This window comes from Pleurodeles waltl, chromosome 4_2 (assembly GCF_031143425.1).
Source record: "Pleurodeles waltl isolate 20211129_DDA chromosome 4_2, aPleWal1.hap1.20221129, whole genome shotgun sequence".
In the NCBI taxonomy this organism is placed as follows: Eukaryota; Metazoa; Chordata; class Amphibia; order Caudata; family Salamandridae; genus Pleurodeles; species Pleurodeles waltl.
This window is the reverse complement of record NC_090443.1, coordinates 826,848,211-826,866,631: the sequence shown is the minus strand read 5'-3', so window position 1 is coordinate 826,866,631 and position 18,421 is coordinate 826,848,211. Positions and strand designations below refer to the sequence as shown.

Below are 18,421 nucleotides of genomic sequence, written 5' to 3'. Positions count from 1 at the left end.
CCTGGATCTTCAGGTATAACAAAGGAAATATCAAAACCACAATGCAAGTCTCAACTTGCCTTGTGTTCAATGAAAATAATTTCTCTATGAAAGAAGAGCTTAGGACTCTGAATGCATATATTGTATTGAAAGCTGTTGAAGATGTGCAATTGCTGGAACGTTGTAGGACAAGTGATAACTGAAAAAATACTGATAAATGTAAGGTATCCTGGAGAAGAAGTTAAAAAAAAATACTCCAAAATTTATTGGAAAGCATCAAGATACCCCAAGTGCAACTGATTGTAAAAAAGGATAAAGATATATTCATTTAAAATGCAATTAAAAAGTGATGTAGGGGGCGTGCCCAAGATGGCGGCGTGAGCAGACACGTTCGTCTGAGCTCTGCTGCCCGGGTCCCAGTAAAGGCTTTGTGGTCCCGTCCTTTGCAGCCCCAGGCCCTCCTGGCTAGCTGAGGGGGATCGAGAGACTGCGGATGCCTCGAGGGAGAGCGGGTCGCCCTCCGAGGAGAGCTACAGCGGCGTTGGGCCTTGCGGCTTGGACCGTGCTGGAGGTCGGCGGCCGCAGCGCGTGGCAGTTGAGCCGCGTGGGGCGGCTCAGTGCGCGGCGGCAGGCCAGTGCCCTCAAGCAATGCGGAGGCTGCCTGGGATCGTGTCGGAGCAGCGGAGATCGCTGAGCCTCGCAACATAGGTCCCGACACGGAGCGGAGGTGTGGTGGGTCTCCGCGGCGGCCATTTCTTTGCTGGGCCAGAGCGGGCTGGAGGTCCCGGGCGCTACACAGCGCACCACTGCATATTTGCACCCCTGCTCCAGGTTGGTGGAGCTTGGACAGGTGATAGGGGGTTGGGCCACCCATCGGCGGTGCGGTCGCCCCGCGGTGGCCCAGCCCGAGCTCAGAAGGAGCTTGGGGCCTGCAACAGGCCTAGGAACTTTGGCAAGCGGTAGATGCAGAAACTGGTGGCCAGAGTCTGAAGGGCATAAAGTGAAGGAACTGGCAACTCGACCCACGGCGGGCAGTACGAAGAGGCTCTAGACGTGACGGGCATGGGCCTCGGAGAGGCACTTGGGGCTATGACGTCCTCCAAGCCAAAACGAGATCAGTCGGTGAGAGACATGTTGACCAGATCCCACTCGGTACAAGGCAAACTGGCTGAGGGCCTGGTGGTCCCTTGAGGTACGTGGGGAGTTGGAGGAGGACGGGGAGGCCCCGGTGACAAAGGTTTTTTTACCTCACTGTTTGACTCGCTGTGGAGTGACCTGCAGGAACTTCGCAAAGACATTTTCCAAGAGGTGAAAGACCTACGAGTGGAGGTCACGTCTCTGGGCGAGCGGGTGGCCCAGGTTGAGGATGGCGAGATCTCTCGTGGCGAGGAGTTAGCGGGCATGCAACAAGAGGTCATACATCTACGTGACCAGCAGGAACTCCTCCAGTCTGCGGTTGAAGACTTTGAAAATAGGTCACGACGGCATACCATTCGCATTAAGGGTGCGCCACTCGGAGCAGAGAAGGAGGACATTAGTAAATTTGTGGTGGCGCTGTTTGACTCTGCGCTTGGCCTGGAGGGTGCCCAGGGAGATTACACTAGATAGGGTCCATCGTGCGGGCCGCAGTGGCGGACCTGGGGAGCACCCGCCTGATATCCTGGCATGTGTTCAAAATTATGGGCTTAAAGAAAGCATCTTGCAGAGGGCCCGTAATCTCCCACAGATTCAGTTTCGAGGGCACACGCTCCAATTATTTCAAGATCTCTCACTGCAGACTCTGCAGAGGCGACGCAAATTTAAGCCCATCACGGAGCACGTGCGGGCGCACTTGGGGTCTTATTCTTGGGGCCACCCTTTCCGCCTCATTTTTCGTTGGGAAGAACAGCTCCGCCAAGTGAAATCAGTGCCGGAGGCGAGAAAGATCCATCGTTTGGAGGGAGACACCCAGGAAGAGGGTACATCTATGGTCATGGCTGATGGGGATCGACCGTGATGGCGGCGTAAGGAGAGAAAGCAAACAGCAGCGACCTACAACATTGGAGCAGGCTCAGGAGCGGCAATCTGTACTTAGTAGCGTGGCCGCTGGAACACATGCTTAATGGCTGGGGGGCTGGGATGGTGGCTCGGAAGAAGGCAGCAACATTTCAGGTCAGGTGACTGCTGCGATGGGACCTGGGCGGCGGAGTCGTTGGACGCTACACAACGAACTTGAGTGATTGTGCTACCCCTGTTTAGACTTTGCCTTTTAGGAGATGAGTGATAGAGGACTTTATGGTTATGAGCACCTGTTGTGCGTTATGGTTGTAGGTTGGTGTGCTTCCCCTGGAACTTGTATACAGGTTGTCTTGGCTGCCGGGTCCCCTGGTTTGGAGCTGCCTTGGGGCTGGGCTGGGCACGGGCTCCCCTGGCGGGTCCTCCCCATGAGTGATTTTGATACTGGGCCATATGTCTCTTAAGTGTCTAAGCTTGAATGTCCGTGGTTTTAACAGTCCGGCTAAGAGATTAGCGATCCTGTTGACGCTTGAGCGCTCTGGTAGTCACATTTGCCTCTTACAGGAAACGCATCTTTTGGCTAGGGACACACTTCATATGCGCTCAAAGTGGTTTCTTAGACAGATCTGGTCCTTGTCCTCCACAAAACATGCTGGGGTGGTAATATTGCTCTCGAAGTCCTTCTCTGGGGAAGTGATAGCAAAGATACATGAGGTACAGGGCAGACTCCTGGCCCTTAGACTACGGGTGGGGGCTTTCTGCTTTACCATTGCTTCTTTGTATGCCCCCAATGCGCAGCAAGAATCCTTCCTGAAACAGGCGATTGCAACACCCGATAGTGCTGTTTTAGTGGGAGGTGATTTTAATTTGGTAATGGACAATGAGATGGACAGATCTGGGCACCGCTTTGGGCAGACGGGTGCGTTGACGGCGGCAGGGCGACAGTGGTTGACTGAGGGTGGACTGGAGGATGTTTGGAGGAGAACTCATCCTTCGCTTAGGGACTACTCCTTTTATTCCCGGCTACCAAGACGTACGCACGGATTGACTTCTTCCTGGCCTCACAAGAATTCGCTTCTCGAGTCCGAGAGACCACAATAGAGCCCAGGGCCCTTACAGATCATGCGCCTATCACGGTGGAGGTTGGGGTGGATGTGGGTCGGGTGGGCCATTCGAGCTGGCGTTTTAGGGACGCGATCTTGCAGCATAGAGAAACTGAGGAGTCGCTACGACGCGCGATTTCGGAGTATCTTAGCCACAATGATGATGGGACAACCAGTTTGGAGACTTTGTGGGAGGCTCTGAAGGCAGTGGTGCGGGGGGAGGTAATGTCGCTATCAGCAAGAGATAATAGGGCAAGGAGGGAGCAGAGAGCAGCGCTAGAACAAAAGGTGGCAGCATTGGAGCGATCCCATAAGTCCACGGGTGCACCGAGAATTTGGCGGGAACTGGAGAAAATGAGGCAGCAGTTGAGGCAGTTGGACTGGGACAGGGCGGAGTATGCAATAGCGCGGCTTAAGCATAAATATTACATTGGGAGCAATAAGTGTGGCAGGCTCTTGGCGCGTCGGTTGAGAGCACAGCACGCGGCAGCAGCAATAAAAATGGTTCGCTCACCTTCGGGGAGGGAGGCCCACATAGATGATCATATTGCAGAAGCACTCGCCGAATATTATCGAGTGCTGTATACGGCTGATGCTCAGAGCAATGCGAATCCAGCCGCATTCCTCGCAGGGATAGCAATTACTCCGCTAGGTGAGAGGGAAGCGTCTTCCTTGGATCAGCCTATCAGAGAGGAGGAGGCTATCTTGGCAATATCAAGGCTAAAGGTGGAGAAGTCTCCTAGCCCTGATGGTTTTACGGCGCTCTTTTATAAGACTTTCTGCACAGAGCTTGCACCGCTTTTGGCGCGTCTCTTTAACTCCTTTCAGGAGTCAGGGGTTCTTGTGCCCAGTATGTCCGAAGATACCATTGCGGTGATACACAAGCAAGGGAAAGACCCCGAGGAGTGTGCTTCGTACAGACCAATCTCGCTTTTGAACATAGATGCTAAGCTCTTTTCTGGAATACTGGCCCACTAATCCCTATATGCCGGGCCTTATAGATCCAGACCAGGCGGGCTTTATACCCCATCGTCAGTGTAGTGATAATACGAAGCAACTGCTACATCTGATAGATAAAACTATCAGATCTCGTAGGGAGACGCTGCTCCTCTCTATTGACGCGGAGAAGGCGTTTGATAGGGTCCATTGGCCTTACTTATTCCGAGTGTTGGAGTGTTATGGAATGGGCCCGGGCTTCAGGAGGTGGGTTCAGTGCATTTATTGCTCGCCTAGGACTGCGGTCCGGGTTAATGGTAGTCTCTTTGCCGTTCCCGATTGGACGGGGGACTTGGCAGGGGTGCCCTCTTTCCCCCTTTTGTTTGCGCTTTACATGGAGCCCTTTGCGCAGCGTCTACGCGACAGCCCCTTGATCTCTGGGGTTAAGTTTGGAGGGGATCATCATCTTATCACATTGTATGCAGATGATGTGATTCTTACCCTGGCTGAACCCACGACCTCACTGCCTGAACTAATGGCGATAAGGGAGGAGTTTAGCCAGGTCGCTGGGTTCCGGGTAAATATGCAGAAATCTCAAGTCCTTAGTTTGTCTATGAACTCGGAACGTGAGCAAGAGTTGAAGAATCGATATCCCTTTCTTTGGTCCTCATCACGACTCCCTTACTTGGGTATTGATTTGGCATCTTCAGTTACGAAGGCGGTGAGCTTGAATTAAGCGACATTATTCCTTGCGGTGCAGCGCGATTTGGAGAGCTGGGGCGTTTGATAGGGTCCATTGGCCTTACTTATTCCGAGTCTTGGAGTGTTATGGAATGGGCCCGGGCTTCAGGAGGTGGGTTCAGTGCATTTATCGCTCGCTGGGCGAAACATAAACTTTCCTGGCTGGGCAGGGTAGCGGCGGTGAAGATGACCACAATGCCGCGCATATTGTACGTCTTCCAAGCTCTCCCTCTGGCTCCCCCGCCTCGTGCAATAGCAACTCTCCAGTCAGCAATCCTCAAGTTCCTCTGGGATGGGTGCCCTGCACGGCTCCCTAGAATACTTTTATATCGCTCTAGAGCAGAAGGGGGTTGGCGGTCCCCTGCCTTCTACGATATTATCAGGCAGCACAGTTGCGCTTTCTCTTGGAGTGGAGCCGACCACTTACTGAGAAACATTGGTGTTTCATGGATCAGGCGGCAGCGGGATCGCACATTTGGAAGGAACCTTGGCTTCGACGTTGACACAGGGCGAGGGGCCTATACTCCTCCCCGATTACAGGCGTGACGTTACGTGTCTGGGACGCAGTGGCATGTCGAGTGGGGCTTACGTCGTTCCCGTCCCCTATGACCCCGATAGGGGCGAACCCCGATTTTGAGCCTGGGCTGTGTCTGGAGGGCTGGCGCCGATGGTAGGATGGAGGCTGTAATAGGGTGGGGAGTCTGTTTGATGCACAGAGAGTAGTTTCTTTCGATCAGATGAGGGAAGCGTATGCCCTGACAGAGGCAGATAGGTTGATGTACTACCAGGTGGGGCATTGGGTTCTTCAGCCGGCGAACAGAGCACTGATGGATAGGTTGCTCACGCCGTTCGAAAAATAGCTGTTGACAAAGAAGGACGACAGGCGAGTCCTTTCAGAACTGTATAGACTCTTAGAAGGACGGGAATGCCTGGCTAAGTCTAAGGGGCAACTTAGATGGGAGGGGGAGCTGGAGAGGGAGTTCTCTGATGAGGAATGGGACAATATATACTATAGAGCACATCATACAGCTTTCAATGCAGCGGGGACGGAGACGGCGTATAAAGTGGTTTCCTATTGGTATTACACCCCAGCCAGGATACATTCATGGGACCCCACCAAGCCCAGCCTTTGCTGGAGGGGGTGTGGTAATACAGGTACGCTGGTACATCTGCTCTGGCATTGCCCTAAACTTCAGAGATATTGGACGAGCATCTTAGACGATAATGATAAAGTGTTCCAGACCGAGCTCCCTAGGTTTCCATCGTATATACTTCTAGGCCTGCCCAACCCCCTCACCTTTCCGCTAAGATCCCTAAAAGGGCGACAGATGGCGCTGGCACTTAATACGGCTGTGCAGTCAATACTAGCCTTGTGGGGGACGGACAAGGTACCGACGTACTCGACCTGGCTTCAGAAACTGTGGTTTATTCTTGCAATGGAGAAGCTTACTCTGGTTTCTCAGCAGAGAGTGGGTGACCTAGATATGTTATGGATGCTGTTTCTTAAGATCCTATCAACAGAGTTCAAGGAGCTGACATGCCCGACTTATCTGAGGGTTCTGGGGCTGACTGATGCTTCTTAGAAGATGCTTGGCCTGTTGGCTGGGGGTGACCTAGCATGATGTTATCCTGTAAAGTAGGGGGGAGTCCAGGGGGGAGGAGCGACATATCGGACGGGGGAGACACAGTTTTTCTGTTGTTCATTTGTTACATGTTCTGTTTGCTTAGGTATGAAGCTCTGAGGTCATTAGATCATTGTCTTTACCTACCTTGTTCTTCTAAATGTTTGGAAGTGGGCGAAAAGGGAGATTCCTCTTGGCAATAAGACAGTAATCATGTGCATGCTCTCTTGGATAGCAGATTGAAACGCTGTAACTGAGTGGTTGACTTGCTGGCGACTCAAACAATGTGCTTTGTACTTTTATATGTTAAAACCAATAAAAAGATTTGATCCATAAAAAGTGATGTAAGACTTCAGATAACACAATAATCTTGTTAAAGAACAAACGCCTTATCTGTTAGAGACAATAACTATTCACAGATTCCTTACTTTTGAATTTTTCCCAGGCATCAGACTGGATCCAGAGAATTTTGTGAGCAGTACCCATGCGCGCCCTCAGGTGGCATCGATCAGCTCCGCTTTCGTCGTCAGTATCGGTCTCAGCAGATATGGCGCAGTTCCAGTGCGCTGACGTCAATTTCTTTTCACGACTTTCCAAGCCAGAAGCGCAAAGCCATAAAGAAACTGACTATTGGTGCATCAAGAATAAAGAAGGCCCTGAAGGGAGAGTTCCTGTCTCTAGATATCAGTTCGCAGAGCGTGGAGGATTGGTGGGTCGGGAAGGAATCTGCAATTAGATATTGTCTCTACGGAGGTGCAGCTGCGAACCAAGATCATACTAGAAAGTCCTGCAGGATCGAACAGGCAAAGTACCCGTCCCTACGGACCTGACTGTGCAGGCAGTAGTGTTTGGTAAATGTGTGCAGAGATGCCCATGTTGCCACCTGACAGATATCAAGGACTGGATCTTCACATTCTAATGCAGTGGTCACAGCGTTAGCTCGAGAAGAATGAGCACAAAAACCCTCAAGGGGTTGCTTCTTGGCCAGTGCATAGCAGATCTTAATACAGAAAATGACCCATTTGGATATGGTCTGTGTCTGCACTGCCTGACCTTTCTTTGCACCCACATACCAAACTAAGTGTTGATCATCCACCCGGAAGTCTTCTGTACAATCAAGGTAGAACACTAATGCACTTTTTGGGTCCATGCAGTGAGTGGAATGTCTCCTCTTCCTTAGAAGGACGTGGCTGGGGGGTGTAAAAAGTAGGCAAGGTGATGGATCGGCCTACATGAAAGGGAGTAACCACCTTTGGCAGAAAGGAGGCCCTACTGCAAAGCACCACTTTGTCAGCATAGATAGAAAGGTAGGGTGGCTCAGATGACAATGTGCGCAGTTCACTCACCCTGCGGGTAGATGTAATGGCCACAAGGAATGCTGTTTCCAAAATGAGAAACCTGAGAGGACAATTGTGGAGAGGCTCAAAAGGAGCACACATCAGAAATTTCAAAACCAAATTCAAATCCTATTGGGGCATAATGAATGGAGATGGAGTATAGAGATGTGTAAGACTTTTGAGGAACCTAAGACCTATAGCAGACAAATAACCTTTAGGAGTGCCCATAGCAGAGCCCTGCTGGGCCAGGGAAAGGTTAAACAACAGAACCTCAGAGAGAGGGGCAGTCAGGGGGTCAACAGACTTCTCTGTGTACCTTGCCACAAATTTCTACAGATAACAAGTGACAGATGTATACTGTTTTGGTGGGGGGGGGTGTCTGGCTGCCAACATTACTTTACAGACTTCGGGAGGAAGGTCAAAAGCTGTCAACTGTCGCCACTCAATCTCCATGTAATAAGGCAGAGTGGACCAGTTCGGATGCAGAACCCTTCCCTGCTACTGCGACAGAAGAGCCTCCCAAAGAGGCAGTCTGATCGGAGGATCGATGAACATGCTCAGCAGCTCGGGAAACCAGACACTCCTTGCCCAGTCGGGAGCCACAAGGATTACTTGGGCCCGGTTGTTCTTGATCTTCTTCAGAACTCTGGGCAGAAGTGGTATGGGCAGAAAAGCATACAGAAGGCCTGAGTTCCACTTCAGACGAAAAGCGCCTCCAAGCGATTACTGCCTTGGAAAGTCGAACACGCAAATCTGCTGACATTGTGCTTTTTCTATAGAGGTGAACAGATCTAACCAAGGCTATCCTCACTGTTGAACGAGACCTTGCACACGTCAGATGGAGACGCCATTCGTGATCAACTAATCACTGCACATTCTCTGCAGAGGCCCACAGATCTATTTAAGTTTCTCCCCACTGCTGAAAGATACCTTCTGCCACCTCCAGATGGTGATGCCATTCATGATCCGCTAGGCATTTTCAGCTGAGGTTGTCTGTTATGGCGTTCAGAGAACCTGCCAGATGTTGAACCACCAGGGATAAGTCCTGCTTTCCAACCACGTATGGAGGCCCAGAGCCTCTTGATAAAGGGTCCACGACCCCACCCTGCCCTCTTTGTTGCAGTACTACATTGCAGCGATGTTGTCTGTGAACACCTGCACCGGCCTTCTTTTGATGGAGGGAAGAAATGCCTTCAATGCCAGCTGGGTCACACAGACCTCCAACAGGATGATTTGGAGTTCGGATTCTGCTGGAGATCAGTTGCGTCTGATCTCCACTTGTCCCAGACGGCTGGCCCATCCCAGGAGTGACACCTCTACTGTCAGATCTGGTTGGGGAAGGGAGAGGAATCTGCCACTGACCCAATCGCACCCACTGTAACTTTAGGTCCCACTGCAGAGCCCGCATATGCCATCTGACATGTATCACCCACAGGATGCAGAAGGCCATGAGGCCCAGCAGCCTTAGAGTCATTCTCACCGAAATCCAGGATAGCGGCTGACACATTGGTATCAGAGCCTGAATATCCCAGACTCGCTACTCAGGATGATAAGCCCGAAACTACACTGTGTCCAGAACAGCTCTGATGAAAGGAAGCCACTGAGAGGCAGTCAGATGAGACTTCCGCACGTTTATAGTAAACCCCAGCAAATGCAGGGGGTCCGCCGTAGTCTGGAGGTGGGAGACGAAAGCCTGGGATAAGCTCCCCTTCAACAACCAGTTGTTAAGATAGGGGAAGACTGAAACCCCTGATCTGCACAGAGGAGCTGCGACCACCACCATCACCTTGGTGTACACCAGAGGAGTGCTGGTAAGGCTAAAGGGTAGCAAGGTAAACTGAAAGTGCTCGTGGCCTACCGTTAACTGCAAGTAACGTCTCTGAGAAGGCAGGCTGGGGTTGTGAAAATAAGCATCCTGCAAGGCCAGGACCATCCAGTTTCCTGGGTCCAGGGGAGATAGAACGTGAGCCAGAGTGAACATTTTTAATTCTTTAGGATAGGATGGAGGCCCTTGTCCTTTTTGGGTACCAGAAAGTAAGAGAAATAGCAACCACAAACTACTTCTGGCACAATAACCTTCTCTATGGTTCCCTTGGCCAAGAGAGACGTAACTTCCACACGGAGAAGGGCCAAGTGATCATCTGCCATCTGATCGTAGGATGGTGGCATAGATAGAGGGGTATTCTCAAAGGGAGGGAGTAGACCCTTTGGACTATCTGCAAAACTCCCCTGTCTGACATTACGGATTGTCAGCAAAGCAGGTGATGGCAAATCCTGCCTCCAACTGGGCCTAGGTGGGAAAAGTCGGAAGTCAGACTAGTAAGGCTTAGAGCCTGCTGAGGAAGTGGGGAGGAGGTGGACTGGCCACACCTCTGGCTACCTGATCTACAAGTACGGTGTATCCTGCGCCCTCTGCTACGCGGAGGCTGGGCAGAATGCGTGGCACTGTGGCTGCCTGGGAGTGAATGCAGTTGAAGAACCCTTCTGCAGCCACGAAAGAGGCAAAAGGCAGACTGAGGGAGACAATGGGGCTGCCGCGAGCTCCCAATACCTGGCCGTAGCTCACAAATCCTTAAACCACTTGAGCATTGAGGAGTCTGACTTGTCTACAAAGAGACAGGTGCCATCAAAGGGCATGTCCATCAAAGTAGCTTTGATATCCCATGAAAAGCCAGACATCCTGAGCCAGGCCTCAAGGCCACTGTCGAAGGAAAACGCTGTGTCCAGAGTCAGTCATGTCTAGTCTGCAACGGATTGTCAACTTAGCTGCACCTCTCCCATCGGCACTAGCCTGAGAAAGTACAGCCCGGGCCTCCTATGGGACCTGTGGCAGCAGGTGCCCAAACGTATCCCACATCATGTAGAAATAACGGCCCAAAAGACATGCAGTGTTCACGGACTGCAATGCAAGGCTGGTGGAAGAAAACATCTTGTTCCCAAGTGTGTCAAACCTTTTGGATTCCTTATTCAGGGATGTGGAAGGGAACGTGCCCTGGGAGGTAGAGGCTTGGATAATCAAGCTCTCAGGGGAAGGGTGTTGCATCAGAAAGCTTGAGTCTCCTGGAGTGGGGCAATGATGGCAGGAAATTGCCCTGTTCACAGGAGCCCCTGTGCTGGGTTTGGACCAGGTACCCAGTAGGACATCCATGAGGGCCTCATTAAACAGGAGCATGGGTTCTGAGGTGGAAGCTCCTTGTTGTATCGCCTCTGTCAGGATATTAGTCCTGACTGCCACCGAAGGCAGCTCAACATCCAGGACCTCAACTGCCCTGCTCACCACCATAGAATAGGAAGCTCCCACCTCCGTAGCCACGATATGGGAAGAAAGCATGTGAGTATCTTGAGAAGTATCCAGTCTGCTAGCTTCACCCAAGTCTGTACGCCAGCCCATAGGTTGTTCATCCTAGAGCTGGTATTCATGCAGGGGTCTCCAACAAGTAGCTCGTGAGCTGCTAGTAGCTCACGAGCTACCCATAAGTAGCTCTCCTGTGTGTAGCCCAGCCTACAAAAACTGAAAACTTTATATTTAAAACAAACATGTAAACTTGACTGGTGTGGTCAGTATTAATAATTAATATTCTAATGATATTCGTAGGTCTGGATGATTTTCATCAACATAAGTAGCTTTTTCTACAAAAACGATTAGAGACCCCTGAATCTAAAGGGTCCAGCGACCCCTCCCATTCATGTCCGTAACCTAGCCCATAAGAAAGGAGCTCAGGATTCAACATAGGAGGCAAGGCTCCTGCCGGCGTCGGAATCTGCATCGTATGATGCCCATCCAGGACCATATCTCGGATTGTGATGGTGCCACCAGTGGGCTGGAACTGCGTCAGAAATGGCATCAGGGAAGGTTGGAGTGGTACAAGCGATGTTGGTCTGAATCTAGGATTGGATCCTTGGGTGCCCCTCGACAGAAATCCGCAGTCATGGAACCTAAAGAGGACATTCCAACTCTGTGGGACCTGAAGATGCTCTAGTGGTGTCAGGCTCCCCAGAAATGATGCGCATAAACTCTTAAAACTCTCTGAGTTCGGCAGTGGTCGCTCTGGCTCATGGAAACTTCGGGAGGCACAGAGTAGGCCCAGGCGCAGGCTCCACAGAGCGGGGCCTAGAACGTCGTCACTCCCTCGTCTCATCAACTGACAGACAAGGAGAAGTTAAAGAACATTTTGACTTCTTAGATTTCTTTCTGTGCCTTGACTTACCCAATCGCCCCAAGGACTTGGAGTTGGACGACAACAAAGGAGAACACTGCGAACAACATTTTGACTTGCGTGGAGTCAAGTGTCGGGCTACTATCATCTTCAAGGACCGCTCCTGCAAGGTCTTCGGATGCATGGCCCGACACTCGGATCATGATTTTGGGTGGTGTTTGCACTCCAGGCACCAAAGACACACCAGGTGCGGACCCCTCACGGACATCACCAATGACAAGACCCACAGGGCTTGAACCCGGTCTTCCTTAATGACATCCTTGATGCACCAGGAGTTGAAAACCAAAATAAATCTTCAACAAAAAATCAAAAAAGGCCAGTCAAAAAAATAAAAGAGGGGTAGCTCTCTTCAGGTCAGCGCTTGCTGGCGCAGAAAGAAAAAAACTGACATCAGCGCGCTGGGGTGGAGCCTATATAGGAACCGCAACATCATATCCTGCGCGGACGATGCTAATGACAGACGCAGAGCTGATAGATGCCACCTTACGGGCCCTCAAGGGTACTGCTCACAAAATTCTCAGGATCCAGTCCAACGCATGGAGGAAATTCAAAGGTAAGAAATCTACTACCTGAAGTCTCTATCGGATTTTAAATATAGCTGAGGATTGAATAATTGTTCATTATAAAAAATTTAAAAAACTGTTGGGTGACTGGCATGGGTGGTTCATGCCCTTTCCTAAGGGCTTTTATATTAGCTTAAAACAATTATTGTAAGTGCTCCAAACTTACAAGTAATCATTAAGGAAGCACATTTCCAACTCAAGTTAAATGTTTTGCCTCAAGGTTGGTCGATGCAATGACTCGAGAAACAAATTATTGGTAGCAGATTTAGGCGGATACGAATGAAACTGTGCTTTCACTGATACAAGTTGGTGTTCTTCCTGAATGATAATTGTTTTATTTCTAAAATATTCATTAATATTTGTACAGATCGCCACAAGTGTAAGCAACATGTTGCACTGGAACAGGATTCTCACAGTACCAGACAGCCTGAAAATAAGGTTCTGGCTGATTGAGAGGCTTGGTGATCTGATTTGAAGAGTTGATCTGCAAAACTTACGAACGTCTGGCTCAAAATGCAGCTAAAAGATAGAAAGTATTCTCGGATAATCGTCACTGTTTTCTATTGGCGGCCCTGCCCTTTACTCACAATTAGCGACTGCGAAAGTGAGAATTAAAAAAGGGGCAGACAGACAATCAGAATTGTGGTGTGGGGAAGGGCAGGGCGAAGAAGGGCAGGGCGAAAAAGGGCATGGAGTAGTTAAGGACATAACTAGGAAGCAAAGGAACACTGCTAAACGTTATTTGGAAGGAGCATGGGTACTCCACAACCACTGGATTCAACTGTGAGGGAGGTAAGGCCTTCAGTAATCTGCAGTCCTTATAAAGTAATACAAAGCAAGACAGCGTGGTGTGCAGGGCTGTGGGATTTTGCAAATGCTTCCCCACTGAAAAGCTGGTTCTACATTTTCTGTCATCAAACGTCGATAAATGCATTCAGCGCATTCAAGATCTGCTGACAAAATGTCCTCTAACTCCGGTGCTAACACCAACCACATTCTTCAGGAAATGAAAAAACCAAACTATGCAACACAGATATATTGCTGTAACTCTGAGATCCAAGTAATATACGACTTACAATAAGCAAACGATCATATCTAAATCCAAACTTGCAAAGCATTCACTGAGTCTGTCTTATTGTACTCCACCGCTCTGTCTTGTCTTTCAAACACGTTTACTTTTCTTCATTCTCAATGTTTCTTAAGGGGCTAAACACTCTTGCTAGAAATATTAATGCGTGTGAATAATATGCGAGGGATGCCAGTGTTTTTCTAACTGCTTTAAGACTGTATATGTAGTTTTCCGCATTCAACAACAAAAAGATGATCCCGGCATATTCAAAGGAATGTGCTAGTCCACGCTTCACAGTACACCACGACTTCACAGCTTACTGTAGCACAACAGATAAGCAAACGCCTTGTGTGTGTACTGCACCAGTAGCAACAACCTCTCAGCCACAGGCACATGAGAAAGAAAGGCATGCAGAAAACTACCCTCTCAAATCCAAGGACGCCCTGACGCCTGTAGCCACTTCCCTTGAGTCAAAGTAATTTAAAAGAGGCCAGGCCGTCATTAGCAACCAACCACGATCATGTAGAGTAGAGAATCATCCTTTATCTAAAAATCTAGAACAAATATCACTCGCCCACAAAAATAGTAGTCACTGACAACAAGATCACAGCTGGTGAATACATAAGGGCAAAACTAACTTGCCCGGGTTCTCTGGAAAAAAGGAAGATGTATAATTTTTCAGTTCTCAAAACTAGTAATTAGCTTAATGATGACATTAGAGAACATAACTTCATGTGCCCTTTCACCTGAGGATGATGTCACAGTAAATAAATCATATTATGTGTCCAAGATCAAATGTCAGGAATGTCTCTGGGTCACTGTGTGTGGGCAGACTTAAATTAACTAAAGTAGCTCTTCATTTTCATCATACAAGCCAAGGATTATATCAGAAAAATTAGTGTGTAAGCAACAATGAACAGGCATTTGCAATGCAATGGGTCTTGCATTTGCTGGAGTTAGAGCTATTAGCATTGTAAGCTCCTAAACGGACTTTTCTTGCCACATAAACTGAAAATGAAAAGTAAAACAGTTTCACATAACTGAGCCAACGGCTACCATGAGCGTGAAGGAGACACACAAAAGGAAACAGAAACCTGCTTGCATTCAAATGTATTAGCAAAAGTGCAATCCATGTACCAGGGTGGATGTCATGCAAAGCGCTTGACTACTGCCCAGGGAGATTGCACTGCATAGGAAATACAAAGTAGTCCATTCGGAATACACAGGGCCTCATATGTTTTTAGTAGTTTACCGGTGCTCTCGAGGAGGGCTAAACACCAGAAAAGGCATTACTAATGCATGCCTTTCAGTAATAAAATCAAGCAAATTTTAATAGGCAAACCCACAAACCAACCAAACTGATGGACGTGACGTAGTTAAAAGCCCACACAGAGATTTCAACAGGGGCCAGAGTGCTTGCACTCGACCCTAAAAAGCTGTTTCCTTAATTCTCCAATGGCTTATCTAACCGCATGGGTCATGAGAAAATAAATGATCATTTCTAAACGTATTCCTCGCTGGGTAATTTACAAATTTACACATAATATACAAATAGCCCTAGAAAAATTATGAGCATTGAATTATTATGCATCAAATATTGGCCCAATACCATTAAAATCAAGGGGATTAGCATTGTGGCGTCTCTTTTTTTTACCACTGCATGCGATGCTCAGTGATATGTTATGAGCCCCCAAATTATTTTTGTCGGAATTGTGCCCTGGGTGAGGTCATCCCAAGCTGCCCGTTTACTCATTTCTCCTAAATGTACATGATATGTGTCTTGCACAAGTTACCATCCAATATGCCTACCGCTTTTTTAAATACAAAACAGGGACAGACACACATTTGAAATAATCTCACATTTGCACCTGCATTCCGCTATTCTTAAAACCTAAATAAGCAATTTGTTTGCCCTTGGTTAAATAATAATTTCAAATAATAATTTCAACGTGACAGCTTTTTTTTTTACCCCACCTCAAATCAGACTCCCACTGGGCACACCCCGTTCCTTTTGTTTCCCCAATTTTCAGATACGGAATTTTACTGGACAACTGCTGTACAAGTAGCACATCATCTAATGTTAGGATCTCTTATTAGATTCTCTTAGTAATAAAGTCTACACAAAGGACATTGTTTCTTTAAAGTAACTTTATGACACATAAGAACCAAGTCTACCACCTGCTAAGCAAATCTGGGAGGAAGAAGCCCTATCAATTCAATAACAAATGTGGGCTAAAACCGGAGACCTGGATACTTCTTTTCTATAGGGCAGAGAATTAACAGTAATCCTTTTTTAACTAACGACAATGCCCCAGTGGCCATATTGTATCACTGCATTTCACAGCAGACCTGAGAATTTGTTTGTGCCCTGTGCATACAGTAACGGGGATTACCTTCATGTACATTCCGAACTCATTTAGGAGAATCTCAGATTATCTTCTGGAGATTTTGGGCCTGATTACGACCTATTCATGACAACAGAGAACGAGTACAGCCATGGTAAGATTCGCCAGCTCTACTGACAGAAATACAACTATTATGATATTGAACACTAGTATCGACAACAGAAATAGAATACGATAGTAGATCGAATGCATCACAATCTGAGAACTAATATAATAAGTTTACATTGTCATTGAAGTTATTGTTATAAAATCAATTCTAAAACATGGATCAAAAATTAACTTTGGCAATTGCTGAATATATTTTCTCGTTATACGTTCTAATGTACAGAATAATTCATAACTTAATCATAAACTTACTTTCTATTCACAATGGCCCAGTCTTCTGTGTAACTTCTTACACAGTCTCTAACATGGGGATCCATTTCACTGTTACAAAAAATGAAAACAATGTTAACATCATTTATGTTTTCACACTTAACCTACAAAGAAAATGTCTACATTGTGTAGGTGCACAGCACTTCTCACCCTTCCTCAGGTACTGCAGATACAACTGTTCTACAATCTTTGGGAGTATATACAACTTCAATATCATCCGTAGGAAATTCCAACATGTCTCTTAAAGGGCCGGAGTCCATTGAAAGAGGATGTGTAAAAAGATAATCTTCCAAATCCACCGGGTCCACTGCTTCAGTAAGTGGAACCTACAAAGACAAGCAAGATAATCATGAAACTGAAATGTTTAATCTACGAAGTACCAAAGCCAATCAGTGAAGAAATGGTAACGGTATCAATGTGGATAAGGAAAGAAAAGATAGATTTCAGACTGGCTCAGTTATCGAGGTGGGCATGGAGTTATTTTCACTACAGCCAAAAAAATGGATTTCTAGAGACCTTCTAGCGTCCCCTAATGTAATGCTGATGACTCCAAAGAACGTCAAATAATTTGGTAGCTTTACTACTACCTACCATAACCTAATATTTCAAGTGTCTTTTTGATGACCCTAGGGCACCCGTTTCCTAGTGCCCACTAGTTACTGGCTCAAATGCCTGGAAGGAGCTATATGGGTCAGTTTTCTGCTACAGAGCATAATGCAGAACACTCAGTGTAGAGTCCAAAGGAAATAAACTCCAGGCCTAGCTGTAGCCACAATGTATGTGTATATAAGGCGAGCCTTGTGCTGAGTAGGACAGACTGTGCTGCAATGTATTTACTCACTGCAATCATTACTCACCATTTCTATACTCTAAGGTCTGATTCAACAAAAGCAACCATGATATTTTGTCACGCTTTAGCTTCACCATGGTCTTACTTCAAGCAAGCACTCTGAAAGCACACAAACCACAGCCAATGCTAGACAAGGATCATTGTCAAGGCAGACCAGACTTAAGTTGTTTCATTTAAGCAGAGACGCACATTTTGGAAGCTATAAAAAGCCTTCTTGTTTCATAATGGGTCCAAAATTGGTAAAAGCAAGCGTTTCCAACACTTTCCCTAAAAAACAAGAGCTGACCAGCTGATTTGCATTCAACCAAGATATCTTTAAGCAAGATATCACAGATATCTTTCAATGTCCGTAAAGTGACCTATTTGAAGAGGAGGAAATGTGGTTGTATGACGATACTTTGCATGCCTTTACTATACACAGTAAGTGCAATAAGGTAACGCTCATATTTTATATTTGTCTATATATATTTATACATATGTGCGTGTGTGTATATAATTGAGTTTTACCAACCTTAAAACACCAACTATGAGTGGGAAAGGCAGGCGTTGTGTCAGCAAACAACCGAATGTTACCATTAGGTAATTATAGTTAGGACCATGTATTCCATAGAAAAAGCATTTTTTGATATGCCTATATCTTTGGTGCAGTTTGACGCATCTTCACAAAATATTCCAAAAAAGTGTGCCCGTCATTCTTGATGCACATGGAATGTTTCGAGGTGATATGGCAAGCGGGAGTGAGAAAAAACATTTCCCATGTTGATTCCCAAACGAGTTTTGAACACAACTACAGCCTGAACCGCTGGACGGAATTATACCAAATTTGGCAGAAAGTTAGCTTTTGGTCCACAGATTAAGCATTTTGTTATTTGGTGTAAATCTGTTCAGTATTTTAAGAGAAATTAAAGGAAAACCACATTTTTATATTTGGGGCCGCAGTTCTTCCTCTGCAACTTTGCAAATAATAACAAGCTTGTGCAGATCTGCAGAGCTCCGATTGGCTGTCAACAATTCAACCAGGAAGTGTTGGCAGCCATGTTGGGACTCTGTGGTCTGCAGAGCCCCTGAAAAAATTTAGAAAAAACAAGAAAAGGGGCAAGGGTAGGGACACCCTGGCCCCTTAGCTCTGGTGCTGGGGTCCCTGAGGGACCCCGCAAGAGCAAATAAACACTTTTTTTTTCACATTTGTACCAAATAAAAAAATAAATAAAAAACAGTCACCTCTGCTT

General features: G+C 47.4%; 1 protein-coding gene across 10 annotated transcripts in view; it reads right to left on the bottom strand.

Annotated features, from left to right (window-relative positions):
* DOCK7 (dedicator of cytokinesis 7) overlaps nucleotides 1–18,421 on the bottom strand; it is a 1,022,674-nt gene that overhangs the window by 863,440 nt on the left and 140,813 nt on the right. For all 10 annotated transcript variants that reach the window (XM_069232530.1, XM_069232531.1, XM_069232532.1 and 7 more), the window contains exons 3-4: nucleotides 16,493–16,668; nucleotides 16,325–16,393 (exon numbers count right to left, since the gene is read on the bottom strand). In XM_069232530.1, the coding sequence (XP_069088631.1) occupies nucleotides 16,325–16,393; nucleotides 16,493–16,668 (245 nt within the window). The remainder of the gene's footprint in view (nucleotides 1–16,324; nucleotides 16,394–16,492; nucleotides 16,669–18,421) is intronic.